Here is a 27654-nt window from a genome sequence, read left to right as displayed (position 1 = left end):
TCGGAGTGTGGGCTGATGCTGAAGTTGGACTACGACGACGTTTTGAGTGTTTGGTCCAACAAATTGTCGCCATTTTCGGAGGAGTTGTAGGGCGGCGCCGATGGAAACGATGTCTCTGTATGTTTCTCATCTCTGGAGGGATTGGAGCAAGGCGGCGGTGGTGGTGGAGGTGAGGGAGGAGTCAGGGAAGATGGCATAGAAAACGGGGTTGTCTGGAACGCGGGAGTTTTTGTGGAAGAAGATGGAGGAGGATGCATTCTTGGGGGTTTTGGTTTCTTGAAGATGTTGGTTGGTCAATTCGTGGTCTTTGCTTTCCTCTTGCGTGGTAATGCTGCTATTTCTCTGCTCTAGCTACTGTGATTTAGTTTAGTCCTTGGTTTCATTGCTATGATGATGCTTAGCTCAGTCTTTGGTAACCTTCAAATTGAGGAGAATTGAAGTGTTGGGGCTTTGATTTTCACTCTGCATTGCTGCAATTTGATTTCTATAGAGATTAATTGGTAATTGTTTGTCTCTGTAAGTAGGGTTATTTTGTAGAAGATATCATATTCTTGGTGGAATCACTTCCGCTGTGGTTTTCTACAGCTGCAATTCTGCAAAACACATGTCATCCAATCTAAATCAAAATTGGGGAGGGAGGAAGTGATGTGGGTTTGATGGAGGGAAAGAATGGTTTATTATTACCAGGTGGTGTTAAGGAGGAGAGGAAGAGGGTGATGGGTTGGAGAAGAGGAGAGGAAGAGTGAAAAAGTCATTTTTAGCCTCATTTAATGAGTCGCGTGCGTCGCACATGGTTAGGATTGACGGAGACGTGACGGAAAATTGACGTAGGTACCACGTTGATACGAAAAATTGAGTCTGGGTATTACTTTGATAACTTTGTAAGTTCGGGTATCATATTGTCAGTCACCCAAGTCTCCAGACACTGTTGGTGCAAAAAACCCTACACCAAAACTTTAGTTAGGTGAAATTGATAAAGAAGAGTAAAATTGACCATTTATGTTACGAGAAAATAATGAATTAAAAAGTGTCGGACTCACATCTCTCATGCCCTTGCACTTCTCATTTATGTATAATATTTTCTACTCATCTCTCAAATTACATGACCTCATATAATTCACATAGGATACTCCTACTCCCCCACTGTACTCATAAACTTGCTTCAATCAAGAGTGTTTTATTCTTATCTTGTGACTTCAAAAGTAAGAATGGTTTTTTCTCAGGAAAAAAAAAAAGAAGTAAGAATGGTTTGTAGTAGTGGCGGAGCCACGTTGGGGCCTACTGAGTCCCGTGATCCAGTAAAGTTTATATATTTTCTAGTTTGTTCATATACAATGTGAGTAGTCTGGCATAGTAAAAGCTTGATTAATTGGCAACAATTGGGTCAGGGGTTCGAGCTACCATGCACAAATTGCTTTTCTGTTTTTTGTTGTCTTTCTGGCCTCAACATTTATGTTTTGTATATAATATTATTAATATATATTATGTTTTGGACATTTACACTAGTTTTGAAATTGCTTTTAATATAGTTATTTACAAATTGTTTTAGGCAATAAAAAATATAATTTTGGGTGTTTTTTCTTTCTTTTATTTTTCAATGAAATTTTTTTTTTCTTTTATGGAGTTTTAATATTTTGTGAGTGCCCCACTTGACATCAAATCCTGGCTCCGCCTCTGATTAGTAGTCGTGCGGTTTTAGGTATATCTCGTATATTTGTTGTTATTAACATATTGAATCAAAAAGTCTACAACTCAAATATTGTCGTGTTTTGGTGATGGTGTTAATCATTTCAAATCGAAAAACAAATTCTAAAGGTTCAATAATGGACTTGAAATTGTAAACTTTGAATTACTAAAATGAAGAAGCTTTCCTGCTTTCTCATGGAGACAGACTAAATCTGCGGTCAGAAATTTCCTGGTAGGTAAATAAACAGCAGTCAGAGAGGTAATCAATGTGAAATTCTTCTGTTCACCGACGGTGATTATTCGGATTGGATGCCACTGACTCTACAGAGTGTACAGCGGCACAGAGACAGCACAAGAGAGCGACACGTGTCCCAGCTCATTCAAAACAACAGAATCGTGTACGACGCATACACGTAGAGTTGAAGTGGGACCCCTCCAATCGGAAGCCGGTCAGCTCCTGGTGAACCCACTCCATCAAAGTAAAAGCTTGACTAATACAGGAAGCTGCGCACGTTCTTTCGAAGCAAAAAGAGAGAGAGAGAGAGAAGCCGAGTGGGTGAGATTACCAAATTGTCACTGAGAGCCCAAAACCAAGCAGGAGGTTACTCCAATCATCAATTGTGCCTTTTTTCGCTTCTAGGGTTTTCAAAAAGTAGTTAATAAAATTTCTTCTTGAGAGAATTGGGAAAGTGAGCGAAGACGACGACGACGACGATCGAGCTCAGATGGCGGTGTTGTCGATGGAGTCGCTGCCGCTGGGATTCCGATTCCGGCCGACGGACGAGGAGCTGATCAACCACTACCTGCGCCTCAAGATCAACGGCCGTCATTCCGAGGTCCAAGTCATCCCCGAAATCGATGTCTGCAAAAGGGAGCCCTGGGATTTGCCAAGTACTGATCTCTTTCTTTCCTTCTCTCTCGTTTTATTCAATTCAATTTATACTTGCGGGTTTTGAAAATTTGTGAATAAGAATCTCTGATTGGATGGGTTCGTATTTTCCTTTATTCGCTTCGTCACCATGGCTAGATTCGCTGCTTAATTCTTCGCTCGAGAATATTACTCTAGCTTTTTACCTGCCCAAATCAAATACAATACATAAAAGATTGTAGCTCAGACAACTATAGGTCTGTGAAGCCTGTGATTTTTAAGAGTTTGAAAATTGTGGAGAAGAGCATTTGATTACCGTGAATGATTCCCACTAACATGGCGTAGATTCTTTTCTTGTAGTAAGCCTAAGGCCAGTAGCGCTAGAAATTTGTGATCTTTCCTAAGTCTGAAGCTTGTAGCTGAACGTGTCTAATTTGTGATCTTCCTGTGCAGAGCTATCGATGATAAAGTCGGATGATCAGGAATGGTTCTTCTTCTGCCCGCGTGACAGGAAGTATCCGAATGGTCATCGTTCCAATAGAGCCACAGATGCTGGCTACTGGAAGGCGACCGGGAAGGACCGCACCATCAAGTCCCGACAGTTCAAGTCTGCTACTAATAACACGGGCTTGGTTGGGATGAAGAAGACGTTGGTTTTCTACAGAGGCCGTGCTCCCAAGGGCGAGCGTACCAGCTGGATCATGCATGAGTATCGTCCCACCCAGAAGGAGCTGGATGGTACTGCTCCTGGACAGGTACTACCTTCCAGGACCTCCACTAAATGCTGGCCTTGGTCACCCATCCTTTGCATTTATACCTAGTAGTTGTTGGATTAGGAAATAGTGTGTCTTCGAACTGATGTAGATTCATTCACTTTCTGAAAATGTCCTAATGTCTCTATGTTGCAGTGTGCCTTTGTTCTGTGTCGCCTGTTTCATAAACCAGAGGAGAAATCTGAAGTTCTAAAGTATGATGAAGTAGACCAACCTGGCTTATCTCCTACCACCTCTCCTGATGAGACATCTTCAGATATAGTTCAGGAATCAGCTACCCCAGATATGAAAGGTGGAAAGGAATCAGAAGGTATATCGAGCTGGAATGACAGTTTTGACCACATGACCCCTGATACTCTGACTGTGCCACCTAATGACAGTTATATGGCTTCTGATGTGGAAGTCTATGGACCAGAAGACACAATCTTTCCGGTAACATGATTCTTAATTGTGTTTTTGTCATGTACTTTATCCCATTCCTCTGGCTATATCTATACACAAGTTTACATATATTAACAACACTCTGATTTCATGCCTCTCAACTATAGGGACATTATCATCTGCCGGGAGAAGTGGGGTTCTATGATCCCAATGAACCCACGATTGACTGCAAAATCTTTTCACCATTCAATGCAGAGCTAGATTACGTGGGTTCACCTCTTGAGTTTGGCAATTATAACAATGGATCGCATTTTCTGGATGGCACATGTGAACAGGATGTATACCTCCCAGAGGTGTTCGATGAGTTTGGCAATAAACAGTATGAGAGCTCCTGCGAGGACTCAACCAGTCAGAAGAACTTGGTTGGGGTCAGTGAGGCCTATCTATCTGATCATTCATTCATGTTGCAAGCCATACCACCAGAAAACTTATCGCTGAATGCTTCATGGGGTTACGCAGACACCAAAATGACCGAGGTATGAGTCAAAGAATATCTTTCTTGTTTCTTGTAATCCACAGTTATCATAGATTTGATTGTTTTCCTGTCTAACCTGCTTATGGTACTTAATATTGAATCTCTAGAATGTGGAATTTATCCAGCTAATTTGATTGCTATGTAGAGATGAAGTCTGATTTTAACCTGCTTCTTTATTCTTAACCAGCGTTATCTGGACATGAGAGCTCGTGGCTTGTCCAATGAGCAATTTGATACTTCCTACCAAGCTGAAGCTCCAGCATCGATTTATGACCATAAACCTAGAATGGAAAATATCGGTTATCCCGGTAACTCATATGCTGATTCTGCTGTGTCGAATAATTTGGATGAATCTACCAATTGGAAGAATGGTGATAACCATAGCAGTGACCAAGTTGATAGACCTAGAATCATGATCAGGTCCCGCCTGCCTCAAGAACGACCAAATTCGAACTTTTTGAATCAGGGAGAGGCCTGCAGAAGAATTCGTTTAGCAGTTCTTTCAAACCATAGCAAAGAAGAAGATGAAGGGCATTCAATTATCACCGAGGTAAAAGTCCTTGAGAAGCCAATTTGATAACTCTCTTTGTATGCATTTATTTGACTCTGATTGTTCCATGCAGGCCAGAGAAACTGTACAGGAGAGTCTTACCTCTGATGAACGGGAGGAAGTTCATGCAATAAACGATGAGGAAGAAGTGACCAGTAGGGATTATTCTGCTAACAATGATTCCCATCTTGTTGGTAAAACTGGAATCAGTTGTAATACCAGGCAACCTCCAGAGGCATCAAACTCAGACAAACCCGTTACTCAGGGCACGGCTCCTAGAAGAAACGACTTGGCGATGACTAGTTCACCTGGGTCAGTTGCTGATAGTAATGTGAGAGATACAAAGCATGGGCAAGAAGATGAAGTGGAATCTAGTATTATTGAGGTAAGGATTATTAGTGAAGCCAGACAGGCATTCCGAGTTGTATGCTAGAATTAGATTTAAAATTTTTAAACATAGTATTGTTCCATGCAGGCCTGCGAAGCCATAGAGAAAACTCCTAATCTGAACAAGCAGGAGGTGGAGTGTCATCCTCTGAAGTTGGATGCGAGCAGGAAAATTGCAGAAGAACCCTCAACAACACTGATTGATGAGAAGAAGAAAACCACTGAAGAAGTCGCAACAAAGATCAGGTCAAGGACGGGAGGGAATGATAATTCATTACATAGCAGCCATATTGGGACGTCAGTGCGTTCCAAGGCAGCAGCATCTAAATATCATGGCCTGATTATCTTCATTATTTCAGTTGGGATTCCCTTGGTTCTAACCATGTTCATAGCCTTCAGTGGGATCTGGATATCCCATTAGATCTTGACGTTGCAAGGAAGAGGCAGGCAGCATAGGCCTTTAGTTGGTTATTTGCAGAATCTTATGTAGTCATGTACAACTTCGTTTGAATCAGGTGTATTAGGATAAGTTGCATTGTCATGTGCATGTGTATATATTAGTTATAACCTTAGGTTAGAAACATGTTAGTGTATTAGGATTTGGTCCGTGTTTATGTGTAAACTCGAGTTGATCGTATTTTAGTGGACATATCGCATATATTAGTTATAAAAATGAATTGTTGTCTGTTTCTAGGTTTCCTTATGCAGACGATTAGGTCTCTGCCTGAAGGTGATAAGTGATAACATAGTTTGCACTTTGGATAAGGATAAGGATGGCTAAATTCTCACGTGCCCTGCTAAAGCACAAAAGAGGAGAAGCCTATGGTTTGTCACTTTCAGAAAGGGTACATACTCGTGATATACGGCGTTTAGTGACTTTGAACACGTCCCAAACTCAAAGGAGAGTCGATACAAATTGTCCTATTTGGTTTGGTGATTTTCAATCCGTCTTGAATTTGAGCAATAATCCGACCTCAAAATGAAAATAGGAACTAGAGTTGTCGAGGGTGCCTAATGTGAAAGCATTCAAAACAGGGCTATCCGTTAGTAGTTTGCTCACTGTAATCAGGGACCTGAAATTGTGGGACAAAACAGCGGGATCTATTTTATAGGAAACACCGAGACAAACAGCAGAAGAAATATACAAAACCAGTTAACCAGTCTTAGCAGTATGCTGACACGTAATAATATAAATTACAAAGGGATAGAGAGGATAAGGATTCAGAAGAGCCAATCACCGCCAACCCTTTTCTGCCTTCTGTTTTTTCTTTTTTTTAATCTGTTTTTTAAGGTTTGGTGATGATAAAACTGAAACCCAATCGAGTCATTTGGTGGGGATGCACACTTGTCACCCCAAACAGCTATGGCATACTGGATGGTCCCCGAAAGTCCTAGATAATACCCAAAGTGGGGGCGCCGTGGTAACGCCCACTAGAAAGAAACCCAAAACCCCATAATAGCAGATCACATGATCCTCTCTCTCTGTATTTGAGAATCTTCCGGGTGCTTCGATAAAAGGCCATCTGAGAGAGCTCAAGTGTGGTGTTGTAGTGAAAAACCAAACAACAAGATGATACTGGTGGCGATAGTGGCGGAGATGATGGAGGAGTACACGGCGTTGCTGGCCAGGATTCTGGAGCACATGTTCCAGTCTGCACCTTTTCCGAGGAGGGTTCGGTTTCTGATTCTCAGAAACCTTCCTTTTGTGTCCACATACCCTCTTCTTCCTCCTCCTCCTCCTCGTCCTTTGTTTGGATCCCCTGCTGCTGCTTAGGAAACTTGAACAACAACGTTCCTTGTTTTAGGATGTGAGGGTTCTTGGGTTAAATTGTTTCTCTTTGTCAAAATTTAGAGAGGGGTTTTCGATTTCATGTACATATTTTGAGCTTGTAAATTGTATTGGAAATCTAGCATATTTTGATTGCTCCTGAGTCACATGATGGATGATGCTATTAGTCTATGGCCACCTTTGCTCTTTGAAATTCATCTGTGTAGTGCGTACTGAAACAAAGATTCCAACTTGGCCTAACTAATACAGGGATCGATTAGTTGTAGATATGAAATGGAATTTGCAATTTTGGGTTGTTTTGTTTAAGCTTTGGGAAATTGCAGCGAAGCCACTAATAATGCACATGCCTGGGTGTTCATGGAACAGAAGAGTGTAGAACATCATCCATTTTTGACGTATAGTAATGATTATTACTATTATTATGTACTTACGGATGAGTTTGAGTTAGGTCATCATGGGAACCTAGTCCTATTGTCAATGGTGAAATATGAGGCTGTCTTCATCTAACACTGCCACATGTGTCGGTGTCTCTTCTAAAATTGATGTATAGTCTTATTTGGAAAATGGACGTCACTACTAGAAAAACTAGCCATTCCACACAGATTTGTTTCACACAAATATTCACACGGAGAGGATTTTGTATGTGAAACACTGCAAACACACAGATTTTTGTGTGCAAATCTATATTCACACAGTGTTCCGTGTAAAATAAAAAGTAAAAGTGAGACCATGAAAATTCACACAGATTTCCGTGTGAAATTCACACAAACATCCGTGGGAATTATAGTGATACACATATATCTGTGTGAACATTTATTTCACTTTAAAAAATATTATATTTGTGTCAGATATTCACACGGATTTCCGTATGAATTATAATTGATACACAAAAAAATCCGTGTGAATCTTATTTCAAAATAAAATAAAAATAACTTAACTATTTAAAATATAATAAACTTATTTATATAAAACATGTTAATTCTAAAAATATTTCTTTCACACAGACATCCGTGTGTAATTTTTTTTAAATAGGTTAAATTCCAATATTCTCTTAATTATCCCATAAATACTTCTCTCTCTCTCTCGTCTCTCTCTTGGAGAGTTCTCTCACAGATCTAGCTCTTCCTCAGGTAAGACATGGTTTGAATTTTCTTTCTTTACCATTTCTTATAGATCCTAATCATGTTGATTCTAATAGGATGTTTCGACCTACTTTTATTCCAGTTTTTTTCAATTTGGATTCAAATCACAACATGTCTTCCACCTTAAGCGATAACCCTTTGGATCCAACACTTCGAACTCGCAATATCAGAGAAGAATTTCTGCGAACAAGTGTACTGGGAGGCATAATGGAGGACTTGTTGTCCAGATCTTTAATTCAGTTGATATGTATTGTTTTGCTCTTTCCTTTAGTTTTCTGTAAATCACTTTTGCTTCTTTTTTTTTCTTTTTTCTTTTTTTTCTGGGCTCTTTACAATTGATTCTTAGGAAAAGTACATGTTCTTCCCCACGAAGTCGAATCAGAAATTGGGTTTCTTGGAGCTGGGCTAATGGATCCAACAAGGAAATTATGGTACTAGAAGAATGGTATCCCTATTCTTTCCTTTATTGAAGCATGTTCTGGTTTTTGGTGAAGTTTTGAATTGACTTTCAATCAAGTTTGGGCTTCAGTTGAGGAAACTCAGATGGGGTAACTCCCCCACAAGATTGGTCGGTCCTGAAGATTGTAAGAGTTATAGATGAAGTACTTGGCACTCCGGTTCCATGGCGAGAGTCCACAAACAGCAGATCTGGAATTCAAACGGGGATTTGATGTTATTGGGAATTCAGGGAACAAATAAATTGACTAATTGAGGAACCAATAACTAAATTAAATATGTAAATATTTAAATAATTAATAAAATTCAATAAAATGTGCACACGGATTTTTTTGGTGATGTCCGTCAGTGGAGGATTTGTGATTTCAGTGGGATCCACCAAATATATTCACACGGACAAATAATTCCGTGTGTAATAGTATTAGCAACGCCAGTAATACGTACAGATATATAAATCCGTCGTTGTACCGTGTGAACTGACATATTCACACGGATTTCCGTGTGCAATACTATGATTTCACACGGATTCTCATCCGTGTGTGATGGGTACTTTTTCTAGTAGTGCGTCCTATCTTCCAAGGCCTAATGTCATTAGTATTTTGGGTTTCTGATATGAGTGCTGAACCACACAGAATTCGCTTTCGAACCCCTGGGCTTCTCGCGATGCCCACTTTGGAACACTTCTAACTTCTGAGCCATTCCGAAAAAGACTCGGCTACAAATTGGAGAGAAGTGCCAACCTTGGCTAGCTTAATGAGAAGCAAACATGGCTTTAGGAAAATGAACATTTGCTTTTGGTGTGGTGTGGCTAAAATGTTTACATGGATAGATGGACCTAGTGGGCCAAAATGGAACAATCAGTCCACTAGTATCCAGCCACTGTGCTTTGTTGATCCAGAGAAGGTAATACACTGGAACAAAATTTGGGCAAAGAACTTGGGTTTTCCACTTGTCTTTGCTACACCTCTGATTAGAACTAATCTTACTGAATTCTCAACTCTCTCTTACCACTTAAGCTAACTGTAAAGGCTTTGGGTTCCATTGTCTTACATTAGTTTAGACTTTGGAGAGGAAAGAAATGGCAAAATAAAGTCGAATTTTGTGCATGATTATTTGTTCAAGTTGCATAAGTTAATCTTGGTAAGTAGGGGGAGTGAGTTTTCCGACACCCAACACATTATGGACAGTGTAATATTATATCCCATGGTTTTGAAAAGCTATTCCCTGGATCTGATGCTCTTCTTTAGATAAATATAAATTGCTTATCAAGATAGGGAGTGATGAGATTAAATTGGTAAAGGATGAATTTCCACATAACACGGATGGAAGAGTGTAAATGCTGACCGGACATATGGTACCAAAAGGGCAGGGAAAACTGGAGTGGGTGCTGCAGAATATATGCCAAATATGAGATTCTCAATTCATGGACCATGAAAGAAATAGGCCAATTGTTTTGAATTGCAATGTAGCCCAACTACCAAAATATTTCTCAGTGATCACTGTTATTTGTAGGGCATTAGCTTCAGATATGGCCCATTAGTGCAAAGGTAGCTCTATTGGTCAAAAAGGAGCGTGGGTTGCAAATTTTCTCAGGTTGAAATCCTGATTTTCCCAACAATTCTTGAGCTTCAATCTGATTTTACCAAATTTTGAAGTCCAAAACCAGGCATCTGTGAGCACATTGTATTTTGTATTGCAAGGTGATCAATGAAATTACATCACCAATATTCTCTGTTGGAGAATAACATGACCAAATCACATCTGATGCACAATAATAGTATTGGGATTAGGAAGAACCTCTAGCTTTTTCTTATGTGTGTGCATAATGTGTATTCCACACTACCTTTCCAACTGGGCATTTCAATACCAAGGTTACTAGGAATTCCTGTATTTCATATTTCTGAGATCTTGGTGGTATTGTAAGAGTATATATTTATTCACATGTTATATTCTTTCTTTTAGTACGTTTGTCTCCTAAAGTTTACTATAGATGCAGATATGTTATCAAATGCAGGAAAAGCAGGATATTAACTTGAAGCATCAAAGCCTTCCATTAAGCCAGAATTATTCTTTTCTGGGTTTTTATGAACAGCATTAAAATTAAACAAATGAAATACAAAATGCTAGAAAAGTACACCAACTACACCATTGTGATTATCTTTGTTCTTAACAATTCATATACATGGGTGTATAAGCCCATGTTTCTGGTATTGTGCGGTCTGGTGTGGGAAAAATGTCATCATTTTGTTTAGCACTTGGTTGTTCTTAATGCTAGTGTACCAGTTTCTTTATAGCATAGTTTATTGGTAGAGCAATTCTCAATTGGTATAATTTACTAAAAAGTATAGAACCAAAAGATTCCTTCTTGTATAGAGTTGTAGAAATGTAAATCACCTATAGGTTATACAGGGTTTACAAATAGCAATGTGGGAATATAACTTTGTTAATAGACTTTTTAGATAAATGGTAGAGCATGTTGTGTAGTGATTTTCAAAACGGTTAAAAAGAAAGGTATTTAGAACTTGAGAGAATATATATTTGTCCCCTTTGCATCAGAACCCATCTTTCCTATTCCTTAAGCTCATCCATATCCCCATGGAAACCTGATATATTCCCTTCACAATTGTCAGCAGCCATGTTAGCTTGACCCACATTTCAAGCATTAATGTGACTATTTGAGGATTTAGATACCATTCCCTGTCTAAAAGGTCTAATAATTTGTGATTTTAATCACAAGAAAACTGCTAAGTCTACTAAGTTGGAATTGGTTTTAGACAAAGCTGAAGGAAGGGAATGGATACTTAAGGCTACTAAGGAATATCTTCTAGACATCTAGGGTTGGTTTGTCCTGAGCAGTTTTCCCACATCCTTTTCCTTCTTTATATATAAATAGCAACTAACCCCAATTGTCATGGCAACCTCACTAAAGAGAACATTTGGCTCAATCCTGTCTTCCATTGCATTCTTGTGTTACGCGAACGATCAGCACCACGATCAACGCTACCATCAACACCACCATCAACACCACCATCACAAAAGCAGAAGCAACATCCACAAACTCAAGTACAACATGCCTAGGGGTCGACCCCTTTCGTTGCAGGTTCGCTTTCATGATCCTGTAAATAATTTTGTTTTCGATCTTTCGAGTTTCGAGGTATCTTCATTTTCTGCATGAGTATACCATTCACCATGCATATATATGGCTTCTCTTCCTCCCCTCTATCTGTGTCTATAAGAACCATATCTGTATGAACTACGAGAAAGGACTATATGGTCAAAAAGCTACCTTCTTTCGTGTTATTTCAAGCTTATAATCTTTTCTGGTGTACTTATCGGATACAATCTCTGTTAGTTATGCTAAACGCTTGAATCATTTTTTTGGGTACCATTTATGGAAAATAAGAACAAGACACTGTTCCATGCTTTGTAAGTATTATACTAATAATGAATGATCTTGAACAAAAGGCTTATCCCGCCTCATGAGTCATGGCTTTTCTTAATCCCTTTGGTTTCCAATTAATAAACTGCCTAAAAGTATAAAGCTTCTGAAAGAACCAAGGGAACAAAAAGAAATTAAGGAAAGTAGTAGATAGAAAAGTAAAACCGAAACAATTTAGCTTTTGCAAGAACAGATTCTGAAATCTTGTTTTTCTTTACAGACTGTGGAGCTTAAGGTCAGGATGTGCTGCACTGGTTGTGAGAGAGTTGTCAAACATGCAATATTCAAGCTCAGAGGTTATTAGTCGGCAATCATTGATTTCTGATCTTTTTTTTTAATTAATTTTTTCTTTTTCGATAGTGAACAAAGGATTTGTGGTTTAAGAATTGTGATGCTTCATGATTTGTAAATATTGATGATGTGTTCTATGGTCTCAAATTTCGATAATATCCTTAAATTTTTCCGAGTATTGCTATTGCATATATTCAAGATTTTTCCGATATCGTTTTAGTACATTCTACTCATAATTTTCATATATTGCTATATGCACTTAGGGATTGATTCGGTGGATGTGAATCTACCAATGGAAAAGGTGACAGTAGTTGGGTATGTTGAACGGAACAAGGTACTAAAGGCGGTGAGGAGGGCTGGAAAGAGGGCCGAATTCTGGCCTTACCCCAACCCTCCCTTGTACTTCACATCCACCACTGACTATTTCAAGGACACAACCAATGAGTTCAAAGAGAGCTACAATTACTACAGGCATGGTTACAACATTGGGGACAAGCATGGTACCATTCCGATGACTCAACGGGGAGACGATAAAGTCAGCAACATGTTCAACGATGATAATGTCAATGCTTGCTCTGTCATGTAACTAAATGATCTTCTGTGTACCATGTACTATATATGGTGATCCTATATTAACTAGTAGTGTGGTTTCAGGGCTTTCAAGTTTCAATCTGTACCATATAGTTCTGTACAGTATGCACATTAAGCGTGTTTTTAAGAGAAATTCGTCCAAACAGTGTCTGAACTTTTCCAGACTATTAATTTTCATACCTATACTTTGAAAAATGTCATAATGGTACCTGAAGTTTTGGCCCCGACCCAATTTTCGTACCTAGCAACAGTAAAGTCGTCAACGGCGTTAAATTTTGAGGGGTAAATCTGGAACTTCAGGTATTCTCAATGGAAAATCTTCTAAACAGTGTCTGAACTTTTCCAGACTATTAATTTTCATACCTATACTTTGAAAAATATCAAAATGGTACCTGACGATTTAAGCACGACCCAATATTCATACCTAGGAACAGTAAAACGGTTGACTCCATTGAACAGTACCAAAAAAGTATGTCAATAACTACCGTTGGGTTCAAATATTGCCCCCCAAGACCTCGAAGTCAAAGGTCTTCGTCTTACCTCAGTTGAGAGCCGCAGAACTCAGCTACCTACCTCAGTTTTCTATCAGGAGAAAAAATTGAACTCGGGTTCTTTACTCATAACAGAAGCTCTGGTACTAGAAGATATGTTGGAATTCGCTATTACAGATCGAATCCACAATGTGAGGCATCAACCACCCAATTATTCCCTCTCAGTGATGGCTTCGCCGGCAACGCGATCTTCTCCAGCATCTTCTCTGCTTCGATTTCAATCAAAAATCCCAAAACCCACAATCCAAAAAATCAAATTCAATTATTTGCAGCTGAAATCAATTTCAATTTTTTCTTTTTTTGATGGGTTTGGGAGAAGACAACAGAGAAGAAGGAAAGAAAAGTCGTGATTAGGTAGATGCATGTGGAAATTTTGGTAGCTATAACAGCAAAAATGGTTTGGTTTGCAAGTGTTTGCTCGGTTTTAAGCCTAGTTCACCAGATAATTGGAATCATGGAGATTATTCTGGTGGATGCACAAGGAAATTTCAATGCTTTAGGTTGGAATCCGACGAGTCTGATAGCAAAGGAATCTGAAATTTTGGTAATTCCACTTTGGGTCAAGTCTGGGTCCGATCTCTGTAGGAAATGGAATGGCGAAGCGATTCCGATCTCTGTCAAAACGGGATGTCGTAGTTTGGGCAATCTGCTAGACAGCCTTGACGCGGGACCCTAAGTCAGGTTCTGGGGTGTCGGAGGACGATTCTGAATCCAGGTCGTCGATGTAGATGAAGGTCGGGTTCTGATCAAGTATAGGTCTGAGCACGGCTGTTGGCGGTGGTCTGGCATTGTACGCCGATCTTCCTGAGTTCTTCTGGATACGGGTATATGAATATTTAGATTTAGGTATACCATGTTGATATTGGTATTTGAATCTCGTATTGGGCATGGTAGTTATTGGCATACTTTTCTGGTACTGTTCAACGAAGTCAACCGTTTTACTGTTCCTAGGTATGAATATTGGGTCGGGCTTAAATTGTCAGGTACCATTTTGATATTTTTCAAAGTATAGGTATGAAAATTAATAGTCTGGAAAAGTTCAGACACTGTTTAGAAGATTTTCCCTTGAGAATACCTGAAGTTCCAGATTTACCCCTCAAAATTTAACGCCGTTGACGACTTTACTGTTTCTAGGTACAGAAATTAGGTCGGGGCCAAAACTTCAGGTACCATTATGACATTTTTCAAAGTATAGGTATGAAAATTAATAGTCTGGAAAAGTTCAGACACTGTTTGAACGAATTTCCCTGTTTTTAATGTGATTGTATTAGTGTGGCCTGTGTGGGGAATAATTCAATAGAACTGTTTCAAGGAATATTGATTGGATTTGTACTTGAAAATGTTTCGTGCTTTAAGCACTATGGGATACCAAGTACTATCCTCTCTACGTGGTTCATTTTCCTGTTTACAAAGCTAGGCAAAATTTCCTGTTTCCGAAAGTGGTGCCACTTTCGGTTTTTTCAAGAAACAAAAAGTCATAAACTCGAAATTTTGTTGCATAGCTACATGATTTTTAGCGTTAGCCTCTTGGCACACACTGTTCTAATATGGACTTTGACCATCCGGAGGTAGTTGAGCATCTGCATGAGAGAAGCTGGCTTAACTTGCTCTGGACTTTATCACCCTCCTTGGTTCAACCTTGGTTATGGATCTTACGACAGTAACGGGCTAACAGGGAGGTAGTTTCTTGGTAAAGAAGGCAATTGGGGGAGTCAAATCATAATGGTATAAAGTATAGCCAAACTGTTTGGTCCGCAAAGAATATTTAGAGATGTCCGCTTATTCATGGTATAGCCCCGTAAGGGGACAATGATGTAAACAAAGAAAGGGAATGTTTTGTGAAAAAATATGGCAAAAAAATACAAACAGTACCTACCTTTGGCCTATTAGTACTTTAGTACCTGACAAAAAAAAAATATCACTTTGGTACCTGAAGTTCGGAACCCGACCCAACTTTAGTACCTAAAACAATGTTGGCCGTTACGGCGTTAGCCACCTGACATAACTTGAAGGACATATAAGTAATTTCAACTTTTTTATAATTTAATTTAATTTTTTTAAATTACCACGCACTCTCTTGTTTTTCCTCTCTCTCTGCTAATTTCCACTCTCTCTCTCTTCTTCAAGCTCGAGCAAATTGGGTTGCTGGAGAAAGATTTTCCGAGAAGCAACACATAGCTGTGTTTGGACCCAAAATGAGCATTTTAGCCTGACAAGGCACGTCTTGGAGAAATTGAGCCAATGTTAGTGGCTCAAGCTATATATATTGTCGACAAGTTCGAAATATATATTCAGAGGCTAAATAAAGCCTACTATGGAAGCATGGAAACATGAAAAGTCAACTTTAGCACATTTTCCTACTTCGGCTAGGAGAAACCGAGCTAAACAAGAAAGGAGGAGCGGCAGACTAACCAAATTAAATCGAAATGAGCTAAAACTTTCCAGATCAAATATAGACATCCCAAGGATCATTTCTTATGAAGAGTGCCAGAGATATTTTTGAGTGGAAGGCCTTCAAACAATCAGCCCAATATTTTGCAGAAGCAAAACTGGAAAACAGGACCTGTAAGAGGTCCAGCAGCGTTTCCGGCCCAACCACTATATGAAAAATTCTGAAATTTTACCAGAGTGATCTACACTCATAATGGAACATTTGTTATGAAGAGGTCACGGTCAAAATATGAATGCTTGATGGAGATAAAATTCAAGGAATAAAGGAGCCGAAATTCAACATTCCTTATCTCCTTATCTCCAAAAGTCATCACTCCTTATCTCCTTATCTCCAAAAGTCATCACTCCTTATCTCCTTATCTCCAAAATTCATCATTTCTGATCTCCAATTAATGCTCCACTATCATTTGTTTAATGCTAAATGCTTTGGCATGGTAGCCTATAAATAGAGGTTACAAATTCATCACAAAACACACATTCACAACAACAACATCTCTAAGATGATCTAAGTTCTCTCTAGAGCAACCTCTCTAAGAGCAACTCCTCTCCTTCTCTTTCTCTTACCGGTGATCACACTCCTAGTCCTAGTCTTCCCAGAAGCCGACTTTCAGTGCCACCAAATCCTCTGTCAACGTACTTTGGTCCTAGTCTCCTCGGGAGCCGACGATAGTGCCGCGACCACAACGGTTACAGAACCAGCCAAGCAAGGGTAACGCCCTAGCAACCCAGCCAAGCTAAAGTCACGCTTTAGCAAGTTCTCCTCATTTCCTAGTGGTTCTCACTCTGCTCGATCTACAACATCGAGTATCGATTGTGATTTTCAAGAAACTCAGCAAAAGTCCTCGCCACGAGGCACAAAGAATCCCACGACGAGGTTGGTGCTCTCCTAGTCCACAATTGCTTGAAAGAAGTCAGGTCAAGGGACACCCCCGACGACCGCACCCGACGGTGCTGGCACGCCCGCTCAGAAAAGAGACTGTTGACCAGCTGCAACAAAATTGGAGCCAAACAAGCTGTTTGATCTTGGACTCAGAGAGATGGACATGCTTCCCAGGCCTGGCCAATCAGACCTCCGTGGCCCTACGACGCCATTTGATGTGATTCTCAGATCCCTCACCAGTCGGGGATTTGACAATCCAGATTTGTCTTTTTGTATTTGTTGTGATCTTGGTCTGAATTGGCTGTGGCAGAGGTCGGGTAATCGATCCAGATTTGGGTTAATGTTGTTTGATGTTTCCTAGGTTGTGAGGATCAGAGTTAGGGCCTTGATTGGTGGTGGGATGAGACGGCGACCGGGTTTTGGTTTTCAACTGCAGACGGCTTTTTTTTTCTGGAAGATGTGGCACAATCGGGACCGTCACTTTTTATGGAAGATGCAATGGCTTCGGGGACGATTTTGAACTGCAGACGGCGACGAGGTTTTGGTTTCATGGTCTGACTTTGTACACGAGATCGGTCCTGATTGTGAATTGTTTGGATTGGTTGGTGTGCTGCATCTCTATTGTCGTCAATGGTGATGGTAATATCGATGGCGTCTTACATGTCCGGTGTTCTGGGTATGCAATGGGTTTTCTGGAGGGTCGGCGGTGGAGGAGATGAAAGCATTGAGTTTATGGCTAAATTGAAAGTAATGGGTTTTCTGGTGTGTGCGTGCGTGTGTGTGTGTGTGTGTGTGGAGGATTTTGAATGGGAAGGAAGGAACTATATGGACAAAACCTTCGAAGGCCACGACCAATGCGTCTCTAATCTCGCCTTCTCCATTGACTGGTCTCCGTCTCCGATGACAAAACCCTCCATCTCTTGGACTTCAAAACCGGCGACCTCATCAAAACCCTCTGCGGCCACACAAACTAAGAGATCGTGAGGAAGAAGAAGACGAACAGTGAATGGACCATAATACCCTTCAAAGTTTGCTAGGTGGCTAACTCTGTAACGGTCAACAGTGTTTTAGGTACTAAAGTTAGGTCGAGTTCCGAACTTCAGGTACCAAAGTGATATTTTTTTTTGTCAGGTACTAAAGTTACTAATGGGCCAAATGTTAGATACTGTTTGTATTTTTTTCCCAAAAAATATCTATTATGCTTTACGTCCAATGGCATTCCATTTCAAACAATGTATTATTGGCTTATTGCAATATATGTTCCAGTAAATTGGTACAACTTGACACTAATTTTATTTGTGGTTCATCCAAATGCGGAACTTCTAACTTTAAATAGTGTTTTATCTTTGGATGTCCAGTCAACTGCTGCGCCTCAACGCATTTCTCCATTAGGTAGGAGCTTTTGTGCCCAAGCGCTTATTTGTTGAGGTGCCGGTAGTCCGCATCTTTACAGACATGTCTATTTCACCTAATGGGTAAATGAATGGGACTTGGCATGGCATCATTCTAGAGATATATATCCATATCGGGGGTGCATTCTACCACTGAGCTAATAGTCCGCCGTGATTCACCTAATAATGATAATAACTCGTTGGTAAATATCACCAAATAGTAATGATAGAGATAAACTTTTACATAAGAGGTTTTCATCACCAAAGATCATCAAACAGTAATAATACAGATAAACTTTCACCGAAAATTTCTTCAGCAAATATCACCAAGTAGTAATGATAGAAATAAAGCTTTACCGACAAATTTTTCTTTGACATAGATCACCATATAGTTTATATAAAAAAAAAATCACCGTATAGTAATAATAAGATACAAGCTTTCTTATGTTGTTTCACCATATAATTTTTGTTTCTTGTGTTGTTTCACCACACACACACACAAAAAAAAAAAAAAAAAAAAACCTAGGAGAGTTTTTCTGTCAACCTAGTCTTCAACGGCGTCCTAGCCTCCTTAATTCCCAAGTTTCCTGCTATTGCTCTCTTCTAGACTTATCTCCATCCAATGGCTTCCATTGATGCTATCACAGCAAGTTTCGCTGCTTCCCTTGCCCTCGTTGAAGGAGGCAGCGCTCCTAACCTAGGAAAGATTGGTGGTGGCCTCGTCCGCAGGTCCTCCCTGTTGGAACTTGTGGGACTTCCCACATGGAAGAAAGTTTTAAGGCTTATGGTCTTTATAAGACTGAATCATTCCAAACAAGTAAATGGATGACAAAGCCTAGATGTGGGTTTTGGTGGGCTTCTCTTGACAAATTTGATATTTTTTTTTTTGAATTATTATTCAATTTTCAAATAAAACCGAACAGTTGCAACAGATGAAACTGCCGACGCAACTGTTTGTTTTGGCTTCTATTTATGGATGACCCAAGATCGTCATTCATAATCGAAAAACTCCCTTTCTTCTTCTTCCTCCCAAAATCGTTTTTGAGAGAAGCATAAAGTAAAATTCTCCAAGGTCAAGTTCTTGTGCAAGAACTTGACCAAATAGTTGTATCCTCTAGATAGACGTCCGAAACTACAGCACAAGTGGGGACGAATTTCTGTCTTAGGTCACTACATTGCAAGCCTCTATCTGATCAAGTTAGTGATTTTTCTGTTCAAAACTATTTGAATTCAATTTAGTCTGTTTGTTGTTATATATTTCGTTTATATTCATATATTCATATACTTATTATATATATATATATATATTGTTTGTAAGCATATATACTTATTGGTTCTTACACTCTCAACCTTTTCTGATTGGAAAACCTCTGACCCGCAAGCCGATTGATCCTAAGGCAGAATTTAGGGTTCAGGAACGGGCTGGAGATTTATTCTTGTTCTCCTTTGAATCAATGCGTGATCGCAATAAGGTACTCCGAGGTGGGGGTTGGTGCTTTGATCGAGCCTCGGTTTGCTTTGAAGAGTATGATAGCGTCAAACCTCTTCATGAATATCCTGCATCTTTCGATACTGTTTCCAGCCCTAAAGACAAGGGCAAAGGAAAGTTTTAAACTTTCCTAGTCTTCTTGCCTAATACTAGAAGTATGGTCTTCTACTACTTTCATCTTAGTTTCTCTATTTGTACACCAATTGAAATCTTTAAGCGACTAGGTTTCTGTTCAAAGGGAGGTAAGTAGTGAGGATTTTGTTTCTTTGTTGTTAGGCTCAATAAGTGAGCGTATGTGTAACAGTGAGGGTCACCTGTTTTTTGCTTGGCAACTTGTGTCATTTATGATTTTGGTATGAGACAATATCTGATGTACGTACTTTCTGACTATGGATAAGTAATGAAATTATCTATTTTTTCAAAAAAAAAAAAATAATAAAGCTTTCTTAATGGCTTTTTGTAGACTCTCATTACTAACTTTTTATCTTCCTTTACTTCCTTTTTTTACCATATTTTAAGGAAGTTCATTGAAAATCCTACGAAAAAACACCAACCGGGGTTCATATTTCAGAATTTATGGCACGTTTACTTACTTGGAATGGAAAATAATCATGAATCAGAGACAAGTGGAATGAGAGAAGAAAGGAATCGGTATTGATTCCGAAAGAATGATTCCTAAACCCATCTCCCCCATTCGTAATCGAATTTCCTGAGTATTCATGAATCGATTCCTGATAAGGAGGTGAGACCTACATCCATTCATATTCCTTCATGTGTTCGTAAACGCATGAATTCTTTTACCCGGAATCATTCCGATTCCTTTATGTGTTAGTAAACGCAAGAATGTTTTTACCCCGTAATCATTCCCTTTCCTTCCAAGTAAGTAAACATACCCTTACCTCATTTGGTTCGCGGAAATGAAAGTAGTTCCTTTGTCTTTCCCATGGGAAGGGAAATGAACTTTCCGAAGAACTTTCCATTCCGATGTTTGGTAATATAAAGAAAGTTGTTAAAAAGTATGTAATTAATGGAATAAAATAATATGTTGTGAGTAATAAATGCAAAGAAAGAATGGGGGAAAGTGATTCATTTGGAGTATAGAATGAAACATTTTCCCACTATTTTCCTTTGCTTCAGGAAAGTATTTCCTTTCCTTTTGCATCCCAAACACAGGAAAGAAACAACTTTGCTTTCCTGATGCTTACTTTCCGAGAACCAAACCAGTTAGGGTTTTAACTTTTTATCTTCCTTTACTTCCTTTTTTTTTCCACTGAAGTGTCGAACAACAAAAGCCAAATGGGTAAATGTGGCGGGACTTGCCATTGACCAAAACAAAAGCCGATAATAAAGCAAAGAAGAAGAAGAAGGGACCGGCCTTCGAGGCAATTGTAGAGTCGACATGACAAAACTGAATGAAGAAAGCAGTCAATAGTTAGAGAAAGATCAAACCCAACAGATAGAGAGACCTGCAATAGGTATGTTCTAAATCTCCATTCTTATTATTATGCAAAGATTTAAAGTTCTTTACTTTATCAAATATGCATGCTTAGTTCTTAAAGATTCCACATTTTCATTTACTTAAAGCAAAGAAAACACCAAAGAATCATCCTTTAGCTTAATTAAGGCGATCATGTTGTTATTTGTGATTTCATCATCCCAATTGAGCAGACTACATTACTGTTCTTGCCTTTTCTGAATTCTGGTATTGGGTTTTGGGTTTTGCATAGGGTTTTGACTGCAACTTTATAGTATAGAAATGGAGGAGGATGGTCATGGAAAGAGAGTCTCATCTTCTGCAGTGTCCTCTCGTTTGTCAGCTAAAGCTCAGCCCTTTAGATTGAACCGCTTTACTGCCCAACCCACTTGGACCTCTTCATTGACTTCAGTAGACCCTTGTGATTCCTTGATCAAATCCTTGTCTAATGTCAACTTGGAAGAAGATCCATTACCATCTGCATTGAATTTCGGGTTGGATTCATTACAGGGTTCATGGTTTGGCCAGCACAGTGACAGTTTGGCCTGCACCAATTATGCTTATGAGACCTTGCTTGAACAAGGTAACTTCTTTGCCTCAATTGTAAATGTGTGTAAAATTGAGTTCCTTTTGGCATTAGAGAATTTGAAAGTTAATAAGCTCATGAATGATTTCAATTCCTTCTTTATATTGCAACATTTTATCGTCTTTTTCAAGTGACTTGCCCACTTTGTGAAGATATAGTGCTCTGGTGATGGTTTGTTGTTTTTTGATGATTATGATCTATGAAGTAACAGATGGAAAATTTTGGTGCAATATCTTGTATTTTCAGCTTGAGGAACTCCTAGTACATTGTTTGTGCTTGCTGTCACTATGTATCTTTCTGTATGCCGTGTTCTTGTTGAAAGTATTGCATATGCCGCTTACTTTGTAAATTGAATGTGGCTTTAACTTTTGGCATGCAATGTGCTTAGAGAACTACTTCACTTTGTTGGGCAAATTAAATTCTTGACCTTCTCCTTTCAATGTGTTATTCTACTATCTATTAAGTTGTAATGGACCTGTTCCTACTTGAATGGAGAGGGAAATGATTAATAAGTATATAACAAAACAAAACTTGTGTTGTGAGGCCACCTTTACTTTTTGTGAGTTTGTGACATCAATACAGAAAGCTCTTCATTCGTTACATGCTTCTGCGCAGGAAAGCCTGTAAAAAAATCGAAACTCTATGATGAAAACTCTGAAAGTGTTCATGAGAAATGCAGTTATTTAACCATGGGAAGAGAAACGCCATTCACTTCAAGTTCCACAGACCCAGTAGATGCTGGAATTTTCTCTTCTTCAGCAGTAAATTCTGTGGCGACTTCATATGAGTTTCCGATGTCAGTTATGTACTCTGCATCCATGCTTCAGAGTTATTCTCAACCTGAGCTAACGTATACCACACCAGCTGCAAGTTGGAACCGTAGTAATTTGACAATGACTTTTGGTGAGGTTGGTTTGACAAAATATGATCCTTGTGCGGCTAATTCTACAGCTTCCCAGTCACCAAGGTACGATGCTTTTCTGGATCTGGGGCTTGGTTCATCAGATACCAGAATAACTTTTTCTCCCTTGAATCCCATTTTGTCAAAAAATGCTGAGGTTACAGGCAGCTTTGCAGTGAAATGCAATGATAATTCTTCTAAATACAGTCCTCCTGACATAATGGATCTTCATCAGCTGCTGTATGGTGAAGGCAAAAAGACTGACCATGATAAAAGTCCGAGTGATAAAGGAAACGAACGGAAATGTGGAAAAACTGTATCTAGTGAGGGTTCAGACCCGTTACTAACAGATAAGTCTGATCCACAAATCACTTTAGAGAAGCTTTATGATAAATCTAGTTCGGAACATCAGGATGCTGAGGCAGCTGTTTCTCTTTCAACAAAGTTAGATGGGAACGACTCTGATGTGGACTCACCTTGTTGGAGAGGAAGCCTGGCTTCTAGACAAACTCCACTTGGAGTTTCAAGGTCTTTGAGTTCACACTCTATTGAAAATGTACAAGAAGCAAGTTATAGTCTGAATCCGCTGGCGCCTCATTTTTTTCCTCGGCCTTCTAAAGCAATTGTTAATTGCTATGCAAATGAATGTGATGCGGATGATTTCTCATCTTTCAAAAACAGTGAATCTGGAGCTGTAGGGGCTGTTAGTTCATTCTCCAAGGAGAATACATCAGTTGATAAAGCAGGATCAAAGTCGTCATTATCGCTTAATGGAATGGGAACTCAAACTTCTAATGACATCCATGAACCAAAAAGAGAATATGCCCTGCTTGATAAATCAGGAAGTTACTCTGCGCTCAGCGAGGGTATATCCAAGTTATTGTCTACAGATTCAAAAACAGATGTTTCAACAGTGCTAAATATGATGCATGATCTGTCAAGTTTTCTTGTACAAAATTGTTCAAATGACGTTTTATTGAATGATCATGACTTGATCCAGCATATAATCAATAACCTATGTATGTGCTTCCAACATAGGGCTGGAGGAAAGACTCCAATGCCTGATTTTACTGTTTCAGGCACTCCATACTTTCCTAATAAGTCAACGGAGATCATCGAGGCGGGGGTATGTGTGTCTTTTGTCCCTCTTTTGTTTTCTTCTATGCTGAGAATTTGATTTGAAGACAATGTTGAATTTTGTTGTACTCTCTAAAGATCCAAATAAGGATTCCCTTGGCCACTTTCCATTCTAAAATTTATCGGGATACTGTTGGACTTTTGTGTATTTTACCCATTTTCTAAGATGTAACTGTTACTCTGTTATCATTATGAATATCTGGATGTGTTCTGAATGCTTATAACTGAGTTCCTAGTGTCGGTTCATTGATTTAATGAAGTTCAGATTAATCTTTGCAAAATGCCTTTATTTATCTTGTCTAGTCGATTTAATGTTCTGGCTTATTAGTAATAAGAATTACTCAAATAGTTATTAGGCTTTTATTTTGTGTTTACCAGGGCGCTGGTTAACAGAAGTAATTTCATCATAATTACTTATTAAACTAGGGTTGTTACTTGTTAGGTTTCTGGTACCTGTTATTGTTCACTTTTCTCTTTCTGGTACATCAGTACATGGACATGTTATGCTATTATTTTTTCATCTAAAAGCCTAATAATGCCTTTCAGTGCTCGAAGATGGGGTTTCAAGTAACAAAGACAGGGGCTCTTGCTGTTCCACATGAACTTGATCATCAGAATGTGGTTGGTTGTCTTGATATTACTGAGAGAATGTTGAATTCCTTTCCTTCATATAGCAACGTTACTGGGAAGAGCAAAGACATTATTCAGGTAGAGTTTGTGGATATGATACTGAAATTTCCATACCAGTGCTTCATGTTACTGAAACTTTACATTTGTAATGGTAAGATGCAGGTCATGGGAAATGCTGTGAGAGACAGTTATTCAACCAAGGACGAGATAGACCCACAAGCTTTAGTATACAAAAAACTGTGGCTCGAGGCTGAAGCAACATTGCGTGCCATGAAGTATGAAAGATGTGTGATGCATGAAATTGGAAATGGGATGGCGCAATCTAAACAAAAATAAGGTCGGCTACTTCCCTTACCAATTTTTTGTGAATTCATTCTTAGTTTGACCTTGTCTTGTCATACTGATAGGTGCCAGACAACTAGGGAAGAGTTTGAGCTTACATTTTGAGGCAAAAAGAAAGCTATTAACATAGACACCGGCCATACATGTTTGTGCTGGTACTGCCTAGAAGTAACTGTTCGAGTTTAAAGCTCTCTTGACCTGTATGTATGTACAATTGATAGTCAATAGCAGTATATATAATGCATTACATCTTATTTAGCTTAGAGTCTGTGAAATGTAAATTTGATGATTCCAAGTGTTTGAATTACTTTTGGTGACAACAACCTTCCTCTATTAATATTGAAACTTATACATTTTGATTGTGTGAGAATGTCAATACAATTTTCTATTCTTTTTGTTTCTGGTTCAAAAGAAGGCCAAAAGCCCAGTACAGGAAGAACTACACTACAGGTTGGGCACATGACAGGTTGGGCACATGATTTCGATTGCACTGGTACCTACTTTGAAGTTCCAACTATAGGCCACTTTTTACCTATTAGAAAAAATAAATCTACTGTTTCAATTGCTGTAAAAAGCAGAAAGGTACTTCTTTTAGTACTGTTAAAAGCTTTTATAGGAATTTAACCTTTGGAGGAAAAAGAAGTGATGATTTGGGTTAGGCCTTGCAGCTTAATCATGTCAAAGTAAAACATTGCAAGGACAAATCTGAAATCATTGTGACAATAACAACAGATAATACAACTATGACAGTAAGAAAGTTGACCTTTGTATTGGCAGTTTTGAGTCCATATATATTTTCTTGGCCTGCAAATTATACATCTAAAACTGTAACTAGTAGGATCTTAGTTATACTCATCATTCACAAAGCAAATATATTTTTCTATAGTAGGCAGATACTGTCCTATGGTAAAAACCAAATCAAATCCCCTCTGGGACAGAAATGGGGAACATTAAAAAATTAAACCTAGTAAATAAGAAAAATACTGAATAGACAAGGGGTAGAAACAAAGGCATTAAGTATATAATTGATTATGAATTTTGAATTGATTACTGTTGCTACATGTGGTACCACTCATGAAACATTGTGTTACATTACTGTAGGCTATAGGAGCCCAATGCCCAGTGGGAAGTAGTAGTACTTGTTCATGGACATTGAACACTACCCATTTACCCACCAGGACAAAAAGTGACAGATCATGGCAGTAGGGGACCTCAAACTTTGCCATCATCTACTATCCATTTACTACTTTACCATTTACCCAGAAATCCATTCATTAATAACAATCACACTCGGTTTGAATCATCACCTTCTTTTTCTTTTTTCAACATTTACTACCATGCAGAATTTCTGTAAAACAGTATGGCTTTTTCATGATTTTTGAGCATGTAATCAGACAGGACTTAACACCAAGCTCTCTTTCTCTTTCATACTCTCTGCCACATAGTTCATATGGTCCATTTGTAAATGGTCCACTTCACATCATCATAATTCTATATGAAACCAACAGTCTATTATCTTTGAATTCTGATGGAACACACATAGCTAGAGAAAGTAAAGAGAAACAAACAAAAAGAAATGGATGGCAGGTTAGAAAAGTTGAAAAAAAAAAAAATAAATAAATAAATTGGAAGGATAGCTGGAAATGGTAATTAACTAATTACATTTGAGCAATACCGGCAACTTTTCTTACGGTTTTCTCATTTTCTTTTAACCATTTTCATTCTTTTTTCTAAACTCGTATTATCGTTTCATAGTTAAAACAAGTTATTATCAAAATCACATTTTAATAAACCCATTTTCTCACTGGGACATATATAAGATCTGTAAGATAGACCTAAGGTAATGAGCTCTGAGCTACGAGGATGGGAAAATATGGCATACATAATTTGGATCAATGAAACCCTAGTAACTATTCCTAGACTCTGTAATATCAAACTCATTCCGCAAAACAAAATGTTACTCAAGTAAGTGAAACTACCCACAAAAATCATTGTTCTGAAAGATATACATTGGCACTTTTTTTTTCAGCAATGAAAATTTAGGTTAGGGAGAGGCTCCCCGACAAAGGCCTCGCTGAACCACAACCAATGTCTGTGATGTAAGAGCGCAACTTCCAATCCAGCAGTTGATCGCAAGTATTAATAGGAGTGGACAGACCCTGTTGATCCTAAAGTTTTCCACCTTGAAGAACCCGGAGGTATCCGCGGATGGCCGCTTCTGGATCGGTAATGCTCTCTTAAGCGTACTGGTGGACTCATAAACCTCACTGTGTTCACCGATGGTGGCCCCACAAGTGTTAACCCGTTTTCGTGACTTATTGTTGGATTCAAATTTGCTCACCAAAGTATATTGGTGGTGATACCGAGTCATGTGTTATAAAACACAATTATAGTTAATTATGATGTTTTATTAAAAAATTATATTTTAAATATTCAATTAATTTTATATGACATGGCAAGTTTTAATTTGGTGGTGATATCACCACAAAATAAAAATGATGAGCAAATTTGAATCCCTTATTGTTGGGGCTTGAACGAACTTAGATGGATTTCCACTCAAACTTAGGCCTTGCCAATCCTGCCAACTCTCACTGGCATAAACCCGTTAAAGAAAAACAATTAATCTATACTGTAAAGGAATACTCGTCCAAAAAATAAAATTACTCTAAAGGAATAAAAGAACCACATAGGTCGATCCAAAACCCAAAACAAGTATGTACGTAGTACACTCTGTTCATCAATCATCAACATGGTAGTAATTTCGGGGAAAATAGAAACGAAAAAAGACTCCAAGGAGCTAGTTGAGTGAGGGGGAAAGAAACTGTGATAGAAAGAGACGAAAAAGGAAAGGAATAGTGGAGATAAGGGTTGGCCAACTGGGTTCAGTTTGGATACCTTAGCATGAAACTGGATTCCTATCATTAAATGTTAGAT

At 38.7% G+C, this 27654-nt stretch overlaps 4 protein-coding genes and 1 long non-coding RNA gene across 9 annotated transcripts; all 5 read left to right on the top strand.

Annotated features, from left to right (window-relative positions):
• The first annotated feature begins 2192 nt into the window (after nt 1–2192).
• Nucleotides 2193–5853, top strand: LOC112176133 (protein NTM1-like 9). 2 transcript variants are annotated; one of them, XM_024313957.2, is made up of 7 exons: nt 2193–2577; nt 3008–3309; nt 3463–3759; nt 3876–4244; nt 4431–4793; nt 4867–5178; nt 5254–5853. In XM_024313957.2, exons 1-7 carry the CDS (start codon nt 2412–2414, stop codon nt 5599–5601), a joined length of 2157 nt encoding a protein of 718 aa, XP_024169725.1. In that variant the 5' UTR covers nt 2193–2411; the 3' UTR covers nt 5602–5853. The 2 variants fall into 2 exon arrangements, with proteins under 2 accessions (XP_024169725.1, XP_024169726.1); XM_024313958.2 differs by having other exon boundaries at nt 2194–2577; nt 5269–5853.
• Nucleotides 5854–6499: 646 nt separating this feature from the next.
• Nucleotides 6500–7115, top strand: LOC112176134. The gene has a single exon (XM_024313960.2). It carries the CDS (start codon nt 6751–6753, stop codon nt 6952–6954), a length of 204 nt encoding a protein of 67 aa, XP_024169728.1. The 5' UTR covers nt 6500–6750; the 3' UTR covers nt 6955–7115.
• A 907-nt stretch (nt 7116–8022) lies between these two features.
• On the top strand, nt 8023–9255 carry LOC112176135. The gene is made up of 2 exons (XR_002926815.2): nt 8023–8099; nt 8194–9255. It is a non-coding gene; the product is annotated as an uncharacterized LOC112176135 (long non-coding RNA).
• Nucleotides 9256–11325: 2070 nt separating this feature from the next.
• LOC112179414 (heavy metal-associated isoprenylated plant protein 30) lies at nt 11326–12960 on the top strand. The gene is made up of 3 exons (XM_024317818.2): nt 11326–11667; nt 12227–12302; nt 12561–12960. The coding sequence occupies exons 1-3, from the start codon at nt 11479–11481 to the stop codon at nt 12881–12883; spliced, it is 588 nt and encodes a 195-aa protein (XP_024173586.1). The 5' UTR covers nt 11326–11478; the 3' UTR covers nt 12884–12960.
• Nucleotides 12961–20934: 7974 nt separating this feature from the next.
• LOC112180203 lies at nt 20935–25082 on the top strand. 4 transcript variants are annotated; one of them, XM_024318724.2, is made up of 7 exons: nt 20935–21125; nt 21378–21707; nt 22326–23477; nt 23691–23737; nt 24295–24456; nt 24535–24715; nt 24786–25082. In XM_024318724.2, the coding sequence occupies exons 2-6, from the start codon at nt 21407–21409 to the stop codon at nt 24712–24714; spliced, it is 1842 nt and encodes a 613-aa protein (XP_024174492.1). In that variant the 5' UTR covers nt 20935–21125; nt 21378–21406; the 3' UTR covers nt 24715; nt 24786–25082. The 4 variants fall into 4 exon arrangements, with proteins under 4 accessions (XP_024174492.1, XP_024174490.1, XP_024174489.1 ...); XM_024318722.2 differs by having other exon boundaries at nt 20936–21125; nt 21405–21707; nt 22326–23737; XM_024318721.2 differs by having other exon boundaries at nt 20936–21125; nt 22326–23737.
• The last annotated feature ends 2572 nt before the right edge of the window (nt 25083–27654 follow it).

Source organism: Rosa chinensis, chromosome 7, assembly GCF_002994745.2.
Source record: "Rosa chinensis cultivar Old Blush chromosome 7, RchiOBHm-V2, whole genome shotgun sequence".
In the NCBI taxonomy this organism is placed as follows: Eukaryota; Viridiplantae; Streptophyta; class Magnoliopsida; order Rosales; family Rosaceae; genus Rosa; species Rosa chinensis.
Note: the sequence above shows the minus strand (reverse complement) of the source record. Positions and strands in the feature narration are given on the sequence as shown.